Source organism: Magnolia sinica, chromosome 1 (genome assembly GCF_029962835.1).
Source record: "Magnolia sinica isolate HGM2019 chromosome 1, MsV1, whole genome shotgun sequence".
In the NCBI taxonomy this organism is placed as follows: domain Eukaryota; kingdom Viridiplantae; phylum Streptophyta; class Magnoliopsida; order Magnoliales; family Magnoliaceae; genus Magnolia; species Magnolia sinica.
Window position 1 is genome coordinate 129,717,082 of NC_080573.1, and position 20,489 is coordinate 129,737,570.

General features: G+C 43.5%; 1 protein-coding gene across 1 annotated transcript; it reads right to left on the minus strand.

Moving 5' to 3' along the window:
* Positions 1-436: 436 nt before the first annotated feature.
* Positions 437-19,044, minus strand: LOC131216880 (uncharacterized). The gene is made up of 4 exons (XM_058211481.1): positions 18,388-19,044; positions 2,214-2,369; positions 1,502-1,874; positions 437-772 (listed from the first exon to the last, which is right to left on the minus strand). The coding sequence occupies exons 1-3, from the start codon at positions 18,940-18,942 to the stop codon at positions 1,503-1,505; spliced, it is 1,083 nt and encodes a 360-aa protein (XP_058067464.1). The 5' UTR covers positions 18,943-19,044; the 3' UTR covers positions 437-772; position 1,502.
* Between the last annotated feature and the right edge of the window lie 1,445 nt (positions 19,045-20,489).

A 20,489-nucleotide genomic window follows, 5' to 3' on the forward strand; every position in this document is an offset into this window, starting at 1 on the left:
ACTATGTTTTATATTTGACAGCTGATCACCTACAGGCAAGGTAGCACTACTTGTGGTAGCGTACCATCTTTCTCGACTAGTTGCCAGTTGTGTGGGACATCGGTACTATGACAATGCTAGGCCACACCAAGAGGATCACCTGCCACAAAAATAAGGCTGATCTGATCATTAGATGGGCAACTGACAGTCTGACCCAGCATATAGGTGTAGCCCAACCAGTGAGCATCAGGTAGTTTTCAAGAAAGATGATGTTCATGGCGGGGCCCATATAGATGTTCTATGTAAGTGGGCAAGTTGGCAGGAGAGACGGCTGTGGTGCTGTTGCCTGTAGGTGATAGTTCTCTTTATACCATTCCTATCATATGCATTATCCATCTTTACCAGTAAATGCAATGAGAGATTCAAAATGATTTGTGACAAATGCACAAAAACAATCTAATTGAAATCCACTGGATCTACTCTTGATTTATGAGAAATATTACATTCTCAAAAGTAGATAACGAGAGAGATAAGAATGGAGACTTTCTTCTTTTTTCTTTTTTCTTTTTTTGAAGGCAAGACTATCCAATTATACATTTAAGTTAATTCTAGCCACCCAATTGAGGCCATCCGTGGCCAACTTGATACTAGTTGTGCTTCGATTAGTTTACATTTTATAATGCTATAGTGGAATCATAAATCAAGCCAAACAACTCACAGAAACAAAGGAAAGCCCCATGCATGATACATCTCCCTTGGGTTTGAGCTCTCGAGCAGGCAGCATCATGAGTTCCTAACCAAGAACATGAAAAGGACAAATTTAGTAGTTCATAAAATCTATCGAAACAGTAGATATGTAATAAGGAACACTAAGCCCCAATTGCCCCATACATGCCAACAGATGTGAGATCCAAGCTGTTGATAAGGTGGACCTCAGGTTTAATGTGCCCTAGCTCAAAATTAGGCCAGCAAGCTCATTAGGTGGGCTATACATAAGGTATTCAAAAACAGTTGTGTAACGACTATAACGGTAACAGTGGTCTCCGTTATGAGATACGAGGCCATAACACCTGATTTGAAGAAGAAGAAGAAGGCCCGTAAGCGGTCTATGGCCCGTACTGATATGGGCCGATATGGGCCCGATACATTTTTTCTTCTAAAAAAACCGCCTGTTACAGGACCATAAGGGGTACAGGTGCCATAACACCCCCATAACAGCCATTATGGCCCATATCATAATGGCCATAAGGCTGGCCGCTACAACCCACATTACCATTATTGAAAACCTTGCTATACATGCATATTGCATGTTGGCCAATTATTTAGGTTTTGTCCACATGCATTCAAACGCACGTTAAGCTACCATGTGTTCAAGCTATGTGGGTCTCACTGTGATATGTAATATGAAACTGTGAATCTTTGTGCCCAGCCATGGTAGTCCTAGTTCCAAAATCGAGACTGATAAATAACTCATGGTGTATTTTATGCTCTTGCTTCTCAGAGAATGCAAGAAATTGTGTACCTTAAAGCTCATCACAAATCCCATCATTTCGAACACCACCACAAATCCCATCAGTATTTGGTGTGTTCTTTGCTCTCCAAATTGCTTCAACTTCGTCAGTTCGGAACCTCTGGGTGAATGTTGCTTCCTCTAGTGGGGTCGTCACGCCCTGGGCATAGGCAAGAAGGCCAGTATATGCTATCATCGCTCCATTGTCGATGCAGTACCTATCGTCCGTCGCAAACAACCGGCCACCCCTCTCTGAGCACATTATCCTCATCATATCTTGCAACCGCTCATTGCATCCAACACCACCAACAATGAGAACATCTTTCTTGTCGCAATGTGCCATTGCACGCTCTGTGATTTCAACGAGCATTGCAAAAACCGTTTCCTGTATCGTAAATGAAAACAGTATTATAAGAAATGTATTGGGAGTTATCAAAGGTACAGAGTACGAACTAAACATTATTCTATATGACATTTACAGTCTGCCAGAGGAAATCAGTGGGCCCACTGGCTGTAGGTAGGTACACATAGGGACCATCCAAGCAGGTGATACTTCAATCAGGTTCTAGGGCCCACTTATCGATGTCCGCTTTTCACGAATCAACTATATGTTATATCTTGCTCAAGTACATTAAAGCCATTAAAACTTAAATTTCCTACAACCACTTGCAACTAGTTTTAATATGTGCTTTTAACAGAGAAAAACTTAAAAAGTACATCTAACCTGCAAGGAGTAGCACAAATCTGCAGGGGTGCACTCGTTGTTCTTGAGCTTCTCAACAGCAGTAGCTTCGATGTAGCTCAGGATCCCACTAAAAGAAACATCCATTCCTTTGACGACATAAGGAAGATCTAGAAATTGCTCTCCTTTCTTTGCAAGCTAGAATAAAATAAGCAGCAAAAAAACAAAGGACGGTGAAATCAAAATTGAGAGATGAAACAGGGAGGGGTCTCCTGTTTCAAGCTTAGAAGCTCAAGGTGGTTCTAGAAAATCCCAATATAAGAAGGGCACTAAATACATGAAAGAAGATGGCTGCATATTGCAGTAATAGTTTCAAAATGAAAACCCTATTAGTACATTTGTTGAAAATTCAGTCATGTTATGATGCAGAAACCTAGTTTATGTTGTGACTTCTCTCTTTTGCTATTGGTAATTGATGAGTGGAGAATCCTCAATCCTCAATCCTTATAACAAATCTCTAATACAAACAATCAAGTTCTAAACTCCACTGAAGTAATGGCTTCGCATTCCCAAGGGAAAACCTCAAACACAAGCAAAAGAGTGTTATCGTCATGGCATGCCAACTGACATTACATAACAGTAACAGTGGTAACCATTACATGTTACGGAGCTAAAACGGCCGTTACAACCCGTATCGTAACGGTAACGGCGATGGCGGTTACGGCCACTGTCAATTTTATGGAAAACCTTGATTATCATATTAGTCTCTTAATAAAAGTTTAAGATAAGATACACATAATTACAAGTTATGTAGAGCTTTCACACTTAAATTTGAAATATAGACAAGGATACATTTCCCATTTTTGAAGTATCGGAGTACCATAGATGTCAGGTTCATCACGATGCTCTAAACAACTCAAGGATAGACCATTTGACAAAACAGCATGAAGAGGTATTTGGCACAAAGCATAGTTTTAAATATTGATTTCAAAGTAAAAATCAATTTGCTACCAAAACACTTATGACTCTTGACCTTAGCTCAGTCAGAATCAATGGGGGCAAGTGGTTCCACTCTCGACCATTACAAAGTAGATTTAGTATAGGACAATAACCATGCCACAAAGTTAACCAAGATCAGACTTATTAAAGAACTATAATTCTTAAGTCCAATGCTTGCTATTTTCTCTTAGCACACAAGGTAGACATCATGGTATTCCATAATGGTAATGGTGGCTTATGGCCTTCTTTTCCTTTCTTAAACAAATAAAAAATAAAATAAAATAAACCCTGTGTCAACCCCGCAAAGCAACCCTTATTTTAAGAACATAGAAAACAGAGAAAATTTTACTTTTCTTCTCTCTTTTTTGCAAGTCAAAACAAAATAACACCAGTACCATACATTCAAACCAACAAGTACACAGCAGCAATAATATACAAGGTCCATTGAGGCATATGTGGGCAATAGGCATAGTTCTAACAGGATCTGGAAGAAGGCCCTTGATAGATAAGTATAAAGAGGACTAAAGCTCTAGAGCCATGGCCAACCACGTAAGGGTCCAGTTGTTGCATTTGAAATGCCTCAGGGAGAAGCAAAGCATGTCAATGCGAACCATTCCATCAAAACCAACTAAGCATGAATTCGTCCTTGTGCTGACATCAAAATATATCACAAGGCAGCCCCCTAAAATCAGGAATCGGCTAGAGGAGTGGTCAATTTAACCTCCTAGAAGCAGCAGAGTTAGGCCAGACCCCCTCTGGAACACGCAAATGAATGCCATGATGACCAAAGTGGTTGTAAAGATCCATACTACATTATCACCATGCTTCCCATCTGCAGGTATCTTCTTACATGGATTTTTTTGGAATTAAAGATGGTTTATCAAGGATCTCTGACCACTGGCACCCAAAAGAGTCAGATATAAGTCTTATATCTATCTCAATAATCAGCATGGTCAGAATGGAGCCAGGAAGTGAGCACATGGTTCTTCTCAACGTGCAATGGTTTACAACCTTGAGGTTCATGTTTGATACTTTGATCCCAACTTACCTAGAAAAGAAAAAACATTCAAACGTGTATGCGTTGAGACCATCTCATCTTCTGAAACACGGAGCGGATATTTCCTGATGGCACGCAGCTGATGATGAAAAAGATGGTCACACATGGAAAGTTTCTTTCCCACCAACCTTGAAAAAGAGACAGGCATAATCACCCGTGCATGTGTGTGTGTGTGTGTGTGTGAGAGAGAGAGAGAGAGAGGTGTAATCACTGTCGGATTTCGGACAAGATCAAGATTCAAGACAGGTTCTCACCATGGCTCAGTTTGGCTGTTCAATCAATCAACTCAAATTGAAATCATTCAGTGTGCGAGGGTAAATGGTCGAAGTGGGGTGATGCAGGACATGAAAAATTAAATATGATATGCAAGATTGCAGGCTTAGATCACACCAATTCAGAAACAATCACACAAATTCCAAATCCCACATGAAAATCCAAACATTCAATTAAAGGGGAATCTATGCGGGTCCAAGCCGACACAGGCTAGGACTGGACCAATAAAATTATAAACCAAACAATATCAAAGGGAAATAAAATCAACTACTCATGCATAAAAATCAGTCCCTAATCCAAGGGATTCCCTAATTTCAATTCAAGGAACCCTAAGGTGATAAAAAGGGGCAAATCAATTAGGGATCATGTAATATAGGGTTAGGATTCATGAAAAAAAACGGCTATGAGAGGATAAAAGAAGATAAAAACCTGAACCAAAAGATGATCCCGCGTGTGGACAGCAACAATGGTCCAGATGGACGTGTGTGTGATCCCGGCCGCACGTGTGTGGGGCCCACTATTCAGAAAAAGGCCACCTTGGCCCTGGTCGGCCAGGGATGGACTCCAAAACCTCCAAATTTCAGCTCGATCCGATGTACGGTTTGTGCGTAGTGCTCCGCCGAAGTTTCAGCTCGCCTGCGGGCTGAAATCTGAAAACCTGCTTCAATGAAGAAATCTGATGCAACAAAAGGACAAATTTGACATATGGATGGTGGGGGAAGATGGAAAAAAAAGATGATGGAAGATGGGGGTGAATTGGGATCGATGTGGCTTCGCACCACTTTTGAATTCTTCCACAACTCTCGAAGAGAGCAGAAAAATAAAGCAGGAATTTTTTTATTAACTTCAATGAATGAAAAGAACTACAAAGGGTGCCTATTTATAGGGAGAACCCTATACCCAAGAACTCGCACCATGTGCGACACCTATTACTTGGCGATGAAGTAAACTAAAATAAAAACCAAACAAGAAAATCTAAAGCGTTCACGATGTTCTAAATAATAACAATAAGCAAAACTTAAAATATAAAACCAATCCGACGAGTGGGCCACGATCATGAGATCTCATGGTGGGCTTTTCTTGACTATCGGGCCACTTTTCTGAACCAAAACTTGTCTTCTAGCTAGGAGGCCCTCCCTGGACGTCGTCATCGAGCCAGATCGATGGTGGGGTCCTCCTTCTGCGTATGTACGTGCGTAGGGGTGGTGGTGTGCGGGCGTGCGTGTGCACGATGTCCTCATCAACTCTCCCCGGCTGCGAAGATTTCGCCACTGGCGAAATAAAACTCCTGAACCGCTCTAGGATGTCGGGATCAAGTCTCTGAAGCTCCTCCTCAGTGAGCCACGCGCTGTCCGAAGCTGGGCGTGACTTCCATTTAACTAGGTATTTCTGAAATCCGCCATCCGACGTGGAAATTATCTCATGGTCCAGGATATCCTCTATTTCCTCTCTGGGTATGTGAAGGCTAGGTATGGGAGGCAGAGGCAGGGATAAAAGGTCGGGAAGAGGCCATGGATCAAAGGGTAAGGTTGGGACATCAGGATGGGTAGGCGAAGGGCCGGACAAAGTATCAGTGGGTCCTTGAAAAGCAACTAGATCCTCTACGTTGAATGTGGAACTAATTCTAATGGAAGGTGGAAGATCTACCTCATACACATTGAGACCATTTCGCTTTATAATTTTGAAGGGCCGAGCGCTACGTGCGTGTAACTTACGAACGGCCCCTGAAGGGTACCGCTCGGGCCTGATACGGACCATCACAGAGTTCCCAATATTGAACTCTTTGAAACGTCTATGTAGGTCTACAAAAAATTTGTAATGCTCATTACTGGTAGTGATCTTTCGCCTGATTTCTTGATGCAATGAATGTATGTGATGCGCAAAAGACTCTACAAACTCTGATGACCTATGGGACAATAACATGAGGATAAGATCAATAGGTTTCCTAGGCTTATAACCGAACGACTTCAAAAGGACTTAGACTGGTGGACCTATTGACAAAATTATTGTATGCAAACTCGGCTATGGGTAGTACGGCGTCCCATGTCCCGGTATGCTCCCCACTAAACATCGAAGTAAACTCCCTAGGCTCTTATTAACCAGTCTAGCCATCGGTCCGAGGGTGGTAGGCATAAGAAAATCGGAGCCTAGTATTCATCATGTGCCATAGTGTCTTCCAAAAGTAACTCATAAATCTCACGTCACGGTCAGACACTATGGTTTTTGGTAACCCATGCAGTTTGACAACCTCACTAAAGAATAGCTTGGCAACATGAGAGGCGTCGGAGGTCTTAGAACAAGGAATGAAGTGGGCCATTTTAGAGAAACGGTCCACGACAACGAATATGGAGTCATGCTTTCGAATAGTCTTTGGAAGTCCAAGCATGAAGTCCATACTGATGTCCTGCCAAGGGATGAATGGGACTGGCAAAGGTGTATATAATCCTGTATTCTGTTTCCTTTGCTTTGCCAGTTGACAAGTACGACATTGCCCTATAATTTTGGCCACGTCCCGCTTGAGGCTTGGCCAATGAAATCTATCCTCCACTAGGGCAATGGTCTTGTCACGACCGAAATGACCTGCAACCCCCCCTGAATGTAACTCCCAGACAAGAAAATCGCGAAGGGAGGTGCGTGGTATGCACAAGCGGTCACTCCTAAACAAATATTCGTCCAAAATCAAATACTCACTGTTAGCTCCTGATGGACTCTCTAATAAAGACGTATACACAACTTCAAAATCTGGACACTCAGAATACTCTTCTTTGATGCGCTCAAGGCCCGTAACTTCAACGTTCATGGAGTTGAGTAATGCGACTCGACGACTCAACGTGTCGGCAAGTTTATTCTCTACACCGGCCTTGTGCTTAAGCACAAAAGTATACTCTTGAAGGAATTGAACCCACTTAGCGTGCCTGGGGCTTAATTTCTTTTGAGAGTTTAAGTATTTTAAGGCCTCATGATCTGAGAATAAGACGAATTCTTGCGGCAATAGGTAATGACACCAATGGCGCAGTGATTGCACTACCGCATAGAATTCCTTATCATAGGTGAAATATCTTTGTTTCGCCTTATTCAGTTTCTCACTGAAAAAGGCGACAGGGTGTCCCTCCTGACTAAGTACTCCTCCTATGCCAACTCCTGACACGTCACATACGACTTCAAAAGCTTTTGAAAAATCTTGAAGTCGCGTGGCTGGAGCTTCGGTCATCTTGACCTTTATCTCCTTGAAGGCCTTCGAGGCTGCTTTTGTCCATTGAAACTCTCCTTTTTTTATGCAATCCGTGATGGGAACCATAATGGAACCGAAACCACGAATGAACCGCTTATAAAAGGTGGTTAAGCTGTGAAAGTTGCGCACCTCATGAATATTGTGGGGTTCAAGCCAATTGACGATGGCCTTGATCTTCTTGGGATCCGCCAATACACCCTCAGCTAACACAATAAAACCTAAGAAGATCACACTACTAGACAAGAACGCGCATTTCTTTAGGTTGGCATACAACTTCTCCGCCCTAAGGATCCCACAAACCTGCCTCAAATGGTTGAGGTGTTGCTCCTTAGTCATGCTATGAATCAAGATATCATCAAAGTATACGACCAGGAACTTCCCCATGAAGGGTCTCAACACTTGGGTCATCACACGCATGAAAGTGCTTGGGGCATTAGTTAACCCAAAAGGTATAACTAGCCACTCATATAGCCCATCCTTCGTCTTGAAGGCCGTCTTCCACTCATCACCAGGGCATATACTGATTTGGTGATACCCACTTTTGAGGTCGATTTTTGAAAAGATAGTAGCATTAGCCATCATATCTAGCATGTCATCAAGACACGGTATGGGAAATCGATACTTGATTGTAATTTTGTTGATGGCCCTACTATCAACACACATCCTCCATGTGCCATCCTTCTTAGGTGTAAGAAGGGCGGGCACGGCACACAGACTCATGCTCTCTCGAATGAAACCCTTCTCTAGGAGTTCATCAATCTGCCTCTTCAACTCAGCGTGCTCCTTCGGGTTCATTCTGTAATGTGGGAGGTTTGGTAGAGTTGCCCCAGGGATTAAATCAATGGCATGCTGTATATCCCTCATAGGGGGAAGCTCATTCGGTAAATCATCAGGAAAAACATCATGAAACTCATGTACTACCTGAATGGCCTCAATGGGTAACTCTACGCTAGTATCTGGTACACTCTTCCTAGCCACAAGGGCGTATATCATCGAGTTCGCCTCCGTCTCTCGCTCAAAGTCTTTGGCATTCAAAATATGGAGCGGTTTGGACTTGGACTTCGACTCCTTCACTTCTTTTGGACCGCTCACACCACTCTGTGTGGTGAACTCTTTTCCAGTTGTATTCTTGGGTGGTAGAGGATTTAGCTTGACCTTCTTGCCCTCAAACCAGAATGTACACACATTTGAACGACCAAATATGGTAACATCCCTGTCATAGAGCCACGGCCTACCCAGAATGACATGGCCCACATCTATAGGAACAACATCACACCAAATTGTGTCTTTATAAGATCCGAACTGAATAGGGACAAGACAGCGGTGCGAGACTGGAATGGATGTTTCATCAACCCAGGAGACTCTATAGGGCTGAGGATGGGCTTCCAGCTTCAAGCCCAAACGACTCACAGTGCTAGTCGATGCCACGTTGGCACAACTACCACTATCCACGATCATCTTACAGCTCTTTTCCCCACATTTTGCATAAGTGTAGAAGATCGTGTTGCAGCACCAGTCATCAGTGTTCTTGACTTGAGCCAGGGCGCAACGCACAATTGCGAGGGTCAAAGACTCTTGTGCTCCCTCTTCCTCATCACTAGGGGTTCCGACTGACTCATATTCCTCCTCACCATCACTCTCTGGGGGCACTACTTCTACTTGCCCATCAATAAGGAGTACTTTGGTGCCCTCTCTCGTGCCGCACTGGTGAGCAAAGTGACCAAACCCCTGACACCTAAAACACCTAGTGGCCCCACTTCCACGTGAACTAGACCCGACAATCTCTTTACCCTTATCATCCTTAGGTCTGGGCGGAACATTAGGGGAAGGTTTGTTTTGGAATCCCGTGTTAGGTCTAGCCCCAGAGGGGTTGGCCTTGGTACCGGATTCGCGAAAGTCAAACCGTCTTCCCACAGATGCTTTAAGGTATTGCTCGACATCTAACACTACTTGGTACAACTGTTCGATAGTGTTTATGTCTTTGGCGAGCAATTCTCTCCTAATGTCAGGACGGGGGCCCGGGTCCTCATCAACCTCACAGTGGGTCGAGTACTCTTCGAATTTCTCAATATAGTCAGCAACACTCATGGAACCCTGTCGAAGAGACTGCCACTCCTCAATCAACCGCATGCGATAAGAGAAAGGGAGGTACTTCTCTTTCAACGTTTCTTTCATTTCTCCCCAATGGACTATTGGAAGTTCCCTCGCTCTTTCTTTTTTTCGCTCAACCGTCGCCCAAAACCTCTTTGCTTGACCCACAAGCTTCATCTTGGCGAATCGGACTCGTCAAGCATCTGACATATCATACCACTCAAAATAGTGGTCCATATCCGCCAACCAATCTAAAAAAGCTTTAGGGTCCAAGTGGCCATCAAAAGTAGGGGCATCTACCCTAACTCCCTTGAAGAGTTGTGCATCTGGGTCATATTGATCATGATGTCCCTCACGGGGTGGGTGCACAGGTACGCGCCCATGACCAGCTCCTTGGCCGCCTCCATTCCTTGGTCTAACCTCCTGACCAACTGCCTGAGATTGGGCATCCTCCCCAGTGGTGGGGTTTGCCCTGAAGGAGGCCTCTATTTCTTCAAGGCGTTTATCTATGCGTTGTTCCAAGTGCTTATTCAAGGACTCAACCTGCTGGGCTAACTTGGCCACTGTTTCTTGCAATTGCTCCATGTTTAGTGTGGGGTGCAAGCCGAAACCACGACCCGTACGTGTGGGCATACACTGACTTGCTCAACCTAAGGACCTGCTATGGCAACTATATGCGTCTAAAAACTAAATGACCGTATGAGACTCTATATGAAGGAGACTACACCGTTACTAAAATTCAGCTATATATGATGGACTGAATGCATGAAGGACTCAAACAAACTAACCCTAAATATTTTGTGAATTCCCCTACAAGAACCCTAGGCTCTGATACCAAATTTGATGCAGGACATGAAATTTAAATATGATATGCAAGAATTCAAGCTTAGATCACACCAATTCCGAAACAATCACACAAATTCCACATCCCACATGAAAATCCAAACATTCAATTAAAAAGGGGAATATATGCGGGTCCAAGCCGACATAGACTGGACCAATAAAAATTATAAACCAAACGATGTCAAAGGGAAATAAAATCAACTACTCATGCATAAAAATCAGTCCCTAATCAAAGGGATTCCCTAATTTCAATTCAAGGAACCCTAAGGTGATAAAAAGGGGCAAATCAATTAGAGATCATGTAATCTATGGTTAGGATTCATGAAAAATGGCTATGAGAGGATAAAAGAGGATAAAAACCTGAGCCAAAAGATGATCCCGCATGTAGACAGCAACAATGGCCCAGATGGACGTGTGTGTGATCCTGACCACACGTGTGTGGGGCCCACTATTCAGAAAAAGGGTACCTTAACCCTGGTCGGCCAAGGATGGACTCCAAAACCTCCAAATCTCAGCTCGATCCAATGTACGGTTTGTGCGTGATGCTCCGCTGAAATTTCAGCTTGCCTGCGGGCCGAAATCTAGAAACCTATTGTAATGAAGAAATCTGATGCAACAAAAGGATAATTTTGAAGTACGGATGGTAGGGGAAGATGGAAAAAAATAATGGAAGATGGGAGTGAATTGGGATCAGTGCAGCTTCGCACCACGATAGTGAGCCCTTCGAAAAGGGAGGGTTTCGCACCCACTTTTGAATTCTTCCACAACTCTCGAAGAGAGCAGAAAAATAAAGCAGGAATTTTTTTATTAACTTCAATGAATGAAAAGAACTACAAAGGGTGCCTATTTATAGGGAGAACCCTATACCCAAGAACTCGCACCATGTGCGACACCTATTACTTGGCGATGAAGTAAACTAAAATAAAAACCAAACAAGAAAATCTAAAGCGTTCACGATGTTCTAAATAATAACAATAAGCAAAACTTAAAATATAAAACCAATCCGACGAGTGGGCCACGATCATGAGATCTCATGGTGGGCTTTTCTTGACTATCGGGCCACTTTTCTGAACCAAAACTTGTCTTCTAGCTAGGAGGCCCTCCCTGGACGTCGTCATCGAGCCAGATCGATGGTGGGGTCCTCCTTCTGCGTATGTACGTGCGTAGGGGTGGTGGTGTGCGGGCGTGCGTGTGCACGATGTCCTCATCATGGGGTTACCACCATAAGGCATGTACTGGCAGGAGATCACGCTTGTATCTCAGGAAATCCTTCAATCAATCTTGCTTCAAAGACACGGATCCGTCATTGATTGTGACGTTACACTTACACCTTCTTATGTTGCGTTGTTAAGACACCAAATCATCATCTAACACGTGGTTCAAACCACCACTTCATTCAACGAAGCGCCATGCCTCATTGAGAAGGTGAGAATACAACTGCGGCAGAGATTGCATCATGTAAGATAATCGGTCGTTAAGCTGCCTCGTGGCAATCGATTACTGAGCCGCATTGATGAGGCTTTACCTCTTGAAGGCCTATAAATACCCTTCAAAGGCAAGGTATTCGCCAAGCATCTGGTTATACCATCTTTCCGCAATGCCTTTCCCCTTCATTTTTAAAGACTAGGACATCTTCCCAGAGACGTTCAACAACTTTGCAGCATCAGAAGAGATCTTAAACGTCCGAAGATCGGACCGAATGGGTCTAATTCAAACCAAAACCACCGACCCTTGGCATTGAGATAGAGCAGATCTTGGTTGAGATCGTGAATGGCCATCTATTCAGCCAACTATCAAGTGCACCTCAGGCAATTTGTGGATGTTGTGGATACTCCTCCAATGAGTTCTTTTTTGCATTGGAAATCAAGGACTTTCAAAGGTATAGCAATTGCGTGGGTGAGTGAGAATAAGTCGAAAGATGGATTCGGAAAATCGAGAGCTTACCACTAAATAGAGATCACCAACCTAGCTTAGATCAGTAGGGTGCTTCGTGGAGCAGCATACTGATGAGTGAGGACTAACTAATGCCAGAGTTACAAGGAATTACAACTACTGGCTACCACTAAGTCGGTCTGACGTAATCACATCGACGAATAGAGCTACTGATAAGCTAGGGTTTCCATGGCTGCTAAGCAGTGGGGAGAACTAAACTAAGTGTCTCGAATGACTAAATAAATAGTGTTGGGCTGGAGCTAATTTGCATGGGTTTGTTTGATTGATCATGGATACCTCTCTCTGAGCTTTCCTCTGCTATTTATAGAGTTCTCAATGCAGCCATGAGAGTAATCGTCGTCTACATGGTGATTTCTCATATTGTCAGTTGTGAAGTAGCGGGTTACCTTCATTTGATCGTGCTTCCTTTTGTCGAATGCATTCATATCTCGTCAAGAGCCTTCTGTACGCTCTCATGTTGACATAGCCTTAACGGTTACAAGCCCTTATCCCTAAGTCACATGCTCGACACGCCTCTTCGGAGATTTGTTGGACAATGAGTTGTCTTCCATATATCCAACCCATCTTGTGAAGATATCCACATGCCACATGGCCATATTTACACCATTCATCTGGAAATACCAAATCTCGTTCAAACAGCGTGGATAGAGGAAACAAGACATGAATAAAGCTCCATGTAGATATCTCAATGCTTGATTCATGCTCCATGGCCCTACCTTTCAAATAAAGGTTTAGGCTTCTGTGGACGTTGGATTGCGGACGGATCGTGCTCACGTGTGCCTTTTTGGGGGCGTGTGTGCTCGGTTTGAAGTATGGGGGAACATATTTGACTGGAATCGCCACTAGCCAATTACTCTGATTCCACGGTCGGCTAGACCCCGTAGAAACGTTAGAAGAGAGAATTCGAAGGTTCTCTGTCCTAAGATGACTTCTTGATCTGTGACCGAAGATTCAGGGTAAGGGACCACGGTTACAAAGAGGAAAGGTGTTAGATATCCTCTCTACCCATACAACTGTATGGTCTCCACTTCACAAGATTAAACGAACTATTAGGGGATTGGGATTAGTTCCTACGCACAGACGATGCGAAGGTATGTGTAATGTTGTGTTAATGCAACATCGCTAACAAGCAGTAACCCGGGTTAGATAAATCTACCCTGACTAATCTACTTGCCGAAGAGGTTGAATAATCGGTCAACTTGACTTTTTGATGGGGCGAGATCCGATATTTCGATGGGCCGCAGAGCATACACTCGAGTCGACTAGGCGTGTAAATGAGATATATGCAATGCAATCCAAATGAATGAAGCAAGCAGGGGGGTTGGGAAGGGAGTAGATGTTGCACGATATTAATGCAAAGTTTGAATGGAACTGATCAAAGTGGGGCGATTGGGTGGACGGGTTTGTCGCAATGGTAGACTTGAGTGGCTAGATCTGTTTTAGTGGCTCATATGACTGAAGGCTAGGCTTGGCTAAGTGGACCTGGGCTGGAACTCCTTTCCTACTACTCTTCTTCTCCTTGGTGGAGGGATGGAAGGGGAGATGTGGAAGATGGTGTGTAGATGATTACTAGAGTAGATGGGATTGATGGAAATGAGAAGGCATAGGGTATTTATAGGGTCTGGAGCTAGTTTACTAGCAATTTTTTGGGAAGTCTAGGGGTGAAAAGGCTCTAAGGGCTTAGATCTGAGATTGCCACATGGCAGAATGTAAGCGGTTGGATAGATGGCAGAGATTGTAATTTCGGCCAAAGGAGAGGATTGTGCGGTCTTTTCCCCTTGCCACACACTTATGGCTTAACTAAAGAAACACCACATGTTGTGCACCCTCTCTTGCCAAAGCAAGGGAGCTGCCACATGGCAGGTGGCACCCTAGGTGTCACCCGACACATAGATCCCCTCCATATTTCGCAAAGGTGACGTCATCGCCCCACCTAACCTCCCTGTGAAATTTGACAAAATTCCACGTGGCAAGTGGCACACTGGGTGCTACCCACCACATGGATCGGCCCCAAATTTTGCAAGGGAGCTCTTAAGGTGGTGTATTCCTCCTGGTTCACTCGGTTTTGCTTTATTGTGATCCTAAGTATCAATGGGCCTCAATTTGGGCTTGAACTGGGCTTGGATTTGGGCCTAAGGTTAGGTTAGGTTTTTAGCTGATTGGGTTGATTGAATTGAGTTGGTTAGGTCCGGTTGGGTTGAGTGGGTTGGACAGGGTGCTCTAATCACCTCATCGGCTCTTGGGTGGGGTGTCTATAGCTGTAATCCCATCCCTCCATAATTGGACCGTTCACTATTTCTTAATTTGTTTATGACTCTTTGAGTGCAGTCATGTGACATTGTCAATAGCTAATAAGAAGCTTTTGTCGGCTTCATTTTTTCACCCCTTTGCAGCTTTGTTGACACATCACTGGCAGGTTAGGGAAACAATGCACATTTTCAAAAGAGGGTGTATATTAAAAAGTAAAAGGATTTACAGCACCAGCGGGACTCCTGGAACAATGCACCTTATTGAGCCTCAAGATGCTTGGATGACATCTAGCCATGTATTAATGCAAAGACTCCATTCCAACAAACTAATTCAACTCTAAAAATCTTATATTACATGAGAACCATTACACTCCTATCCTCCGCTTGCAGAATATAGACATCATTCCACCAACATTGGGGGGCTTCAATTTCCAAGACAACAACCATACATAATTGAATAAAGTTCCACCTTTTAAAAAAAAAAAAATTTTTTTTTTTTTTTTTTGAGAAATAACGAGATTTGTATTAAAAGAGAAACAGAAAAAAGACAAAAGAGGGGAGAAGGGCCGCTGAGAGGGCGGACCACTTAAACTCCCAAAAAGAGAAAATTGCATCCCCTTAGGGAATCTACATAGTAACTCATTCAGTCAAAAGCTTTTTAACTTTGCTTGCGACGATTGCAACCGAGTTGGATTCATTTCCGAAGCATCTACCATTCCTTTCTTCCCAAACAGACCACCAGATGGCTAGCAGGGCAATTCTCCATAAAGGGGTCCGAAGTTTGCTAAGACCGACCCCATGCCAAGACTTTAAGAGACTATCTAAAGAGTCCGGAAGGCACCAAGAAATACCGAAGGAGTTTAAGAAAAGGGGCCAGATCTGGGAGATGAAATGACAATGAAGGAACAACTGATTGACCGATTCTTCAGTAGACATGCAGCAGAGGCAGATGTTGGGGAGGATCATATCTTTTCTTTTCAAATTATCTATTGTTAGCACCTTTCTGGGAGATAAAAAATTGCTTTTTTTTAGCAGTGATGATTATGAGGTTCTGGCCAAAGCAAAAGAGGTTGGCGATGCTGGAAACCAATTGTACTATGACAAAAGGCAGTTCAACCAAGAGGGAAGTTTCCCAAATTATGCGACTAAAGCAGATAGGATGATAGTTCGACAGCTGGTTACCTACTACATGCTACTAGCTGGCGTACTTTACTAGCAATCATTTGAAAGGAGACTTATATTGTCTAGATAAAGAAGAAGCTTTGCATGCCATTCATTCGCTCCACTCGGGGGGGTCAACAGCCAGATGCTCACTAAAAAGATCATTCAAACAAACAAGGATATGTGATGCAGACAATTAACCACTTGGTCTAAAAGCTCCAACTGTTAGAGCATGGCGAATTAATCCCTTTATCTCATAGCTCAAGCCCCACATCTCATGGGTTAGGACCTTGGCCGAACCCCCCTCGTGGGCCCCAAATCACATGGGTACCGCCTCACAAGGGTCGCCCTCCCCGAGTGTGTCCCCGCATCCCACAGGCTACCCCACTCAAGCCCGGTGTGAAATGCACATTAATCACCCCCGGTGAGGAGTTTCGAACACGAGACCTCCCCCGTGAGCCCCGCCCACCCCGAGTGTGTCCCTGCATCCCACAGGCGACCTCACTCAAGCCCGGTGTGAAAATGCCCCTACATTAATATGATAGATCAAGATTGTCAGAAATTCGTCGGGGGATGCATGAAGTGTGTTTTTGGAAAATAGCAATCCCCATCTGCAAGCAAATTCATAGTGTAATTTCCACACATACATCTACCTCAGTCAACTTCCATAGCATGGCATCCCTAGTCCATTGGTGTTTGATGCTTGTGATCAACAAAAACCTGGCTTCGGTGCAAAATGTATCAGGGCATAGCCAGATACATGCATTTACCAATACGTAGACATGCATGTAGATGCATATGTGCATACGAGCAAGTGGAGCCTATGTGCCACTTCCAAACATAGGCAAAGCATAAAGATTCTGCAACTCACTGAACTTCATATATTAATGTAGGAGGAACTATTGGATCCATGACCTGAGGCTTTGCACAGTACTTGGGTTTTCATTTCTGATGAGTGTAGTTCATGGTTGTGCGATCTAGACCACAAGCTTGTTGCATCCCACATTGGAAGGACCATGCCCAAAGGTCTGGGACAGTCATAACCTTTCAATTAAGAGAAATACAGCAATGGCACAGATTCAACTGGAAAAAAAAAAAAAAAAGTCCCAAGATCAGAGACTAGAATCTTGGGATATCTGCGGTGCGTACTCCACCAATGGTGGATGCAATAGATCAATTGTCTAGATTACCAAATCACAGGCCTCACTTGTCAAAATTGAGAACCTGAATATACAGTGCAAGGCCTGGGATTAAAAAATCCTAATAATTCCTCAGTGATAACTGATATGTACAAAGTATGAACATTATCATACAACAACTTCACGTGTATAAAATACATGAATAAGGGGAATTATGGGGTGTTGAGCATTATAACACAACTACGGTAAAGAGGGTGCCTCCCTAGTATCCATGTGCATGTACCTCAAATTTGAACCGTCCAGAGTCCAAATACTAGGATAACCTAAATATTACACTGAAAGTATGATCCTAAAGCCAATACTTGGACATCTGATGGATGGTAAATTTCCAAATTCTACAAAGAAAAAGGTCTACCAATCAGAGGTCAGGATGGTCTAACCAATCTGATTTTTGGGATATGACCAATCTATAGTAGGTCTCACCTTTTGGTGGTTTGGTTATGAGGTATATGGTCATGTATACAATAGCCAATAGGCGAGTCCCTAGTGGCATAATCATGGTATAACGCCATCACCACAGCATAATATCCAATCAAAGCAAATGAGAAACAACAGTTTTGTTCCAGTTGCTGTGTGAAGCATAGACAAGTGATTATATACAAGCAGTGTATGGGAACTTCCACATATAACCCTGACTTTTCTGCCAATGTGTCATGTGCAAGCACATCTGGGGTGTGCAATGGATGAGCTACACCATGACAATAGCATGCTGCTAAAATCAGGCCGATCCACTCATTCGGTGGGCCACAGCTGTATGAATCAGACCATCAGATGTCAATTGATTTCAACAGTTGGCCCACCCAAGTCAGTTGACCAGCCTGATTTTCTCCCATGGTGATCTTTATGGAATGTCCACCTGTTGCACGGCTCGGATATTCTAACAAGTGACACATTGACAGGAAAGATACAATGGATGTATGTGAATATTCTTAAAGTATATATTCAGCTAAAAAGATAAATTACTGTACCAAAATCATCTAACAAATCAATTCCTATCTTGACATCGCTCAGACTAAGAACATTCCATGCAATTCATACTTACAGGGGCAATCAAACTATATAACGAGGAAATGATGATGGTGGCATTTGTGTAATTTCCAAGAAAATTCAATGAAATTAAATAAATATAAAAATTGAGTAGCAGGATGTGAATTTCTACCTGCTCGATGTTGTACCCAGGGCTCGGGTCATTTGACAACGTCAGGACCCTTGCAAACCGATCCAAGCAATTCCCAACAGCAATATCGATCGTCTCCCCGAAGATCCGGTACCGCCCCTCACTGTATGCAATGACCTGAGTGTTGCCGCCGCTCACGTACAGCACGACGGGATCGTCGGCCCCAGTCACGACCCGGCCCATCTCGATGTGGGCGACGCAGTGATTGACGGCCACGATAGGCTTGTTCCAAAGCTGGGAGAGGACGCGGACGGCGACGGCGGCGACCTGGAGTGGGGCGCCCATGCCAGGGCCCTTGGTGTAGCAGAGGCAGTCGATGGCATCGGGCGTAATTTGGGCGGTTTCGAGGGCGGATTTGATGAGGGGGAGGATATGGTTGAGATGGTGGTGAGCCGTCTCGCGTGGGAGGAAGCCGTGGCCCGGTGGTGTGATGTATGTATGGCGCGGATTGGACAGGATATTGCCATCTAGGGTCACCACGCCCACCCCGATCTTGTTGGCCGACCCCTCGAATCCAAGGGCTATCATTTTTTTCATTTTTCTGGATTTATTTTTTATTTTCGTCTCTCTCTCTCTCTCTTTGAGAAGAAGGGTTTTAGAGATTGAAGTGAAGGAGACGAGAGGCGGGAAGGGTTTTGCGTTGACAGAAGACGGGAGAGATTTTTATCTCTAAATCTTAAAAGCGGTTCGTGTCACACGTGCGCAAGATAACGGACTCATCAGGTGAGCCGCGGATTGGGTACTGCCACAGCAAGGACCTAGCTAGAGACGGACGGTACTGACAGGGCCTCTGTAGGCCCACGGTGATGTATGTGTCTTATGAACTCCGAGCCTATTTTTCCAGGTTATTTTAGTACATGAACCCATAGAGTAGACCTATTCATCAAGGGCCACCGTAAGTTTATTTTCCATCCAACCTATTCGTAAGGTCACGCAGACTTAAATGAAGGAAAGACATAAACAGCATTTTGATTAAAAACTTGTGTGCCCTCGAGAGGTTTACAGTAGTAAGCATTAATTATGACTGTTTAATGTGGTGTGGTCTTCTTTTAGCCTGCAACTTTTTTCTTTTTTCTTTTGTTTTTTACTAATTTATTTTCCATCCAACTTGTTTGTAATGTGTCACGTAGACATGAATAAAGGAAAAACATAAATATCATCTTCGTCGAGAACTTTTGTGGCCTCACGTGTTTTTGGCTTATGACACAATCCTCACTGTGTAGTGTGGTGTGATCTACATTAGTCTCTCTCTCTCTTTTATTTTTTAGTTTGGGCACTAAAATGATTTATCAAAATAGATGCACAAAAATGGATTAAAAAAACATACATTTAGGTGGGCCCCACAAAGATGACCCAGCATTATGGCTCTGCACATTTTACATGTTTTATCATGCCATCGTTCATTTTTCCATATCATTTTAGGACATGAATTTGAATATTGAAGCCCTTTCATAGTTCGTGTAGAACCCTCTCGGTAAAACAGTGCAACAAAGGTAAGAATTCAATCCTCACCCTTTTCTATGATGTGATTAAGTTGAGCTTTATATCTACTTAATTTTCGGGCTTATACCCTGAAATGAGCCGAAAGCATGAATGAATGCTGTGAATAATTACATATATTGTGGTGGGTTTACATAGCATCGACACCAGCTAGCTGGCTTGGCTGATGCAAAACGAGCAATTGCCTGCAGGTACAATACCTGTTACGGACAGGGCTTGGCTAGTGGACTCGGATTGCGTCCTACCGTCTGGGGAGGGCTCTGTGAGGCCCACTGTGATGTAAGTGTTTTATCCAAGCCGTTAATCACTTTTCTCAAATCATTTTAATTTATGAGCCAAACACTGACCAAGTTATAGGCCTTAATGGACCACAAAGTGGGGATTTAATGTCTACCATTAAAAACTTCTTGGGAGGTGGAGAAGTTTCGGATCAAGCTAATATTTGTTTTTTCACTTCATCTACGTCTACATGACCTTACTAATAGATTGGATGATAAAAAATAAAAATAATAAAATAATAAAAAATTCAGTGGCCCTTAGAAGGGTTTCAACGGTGGGTGTCATTATCACTGCAGCTGCCTCTG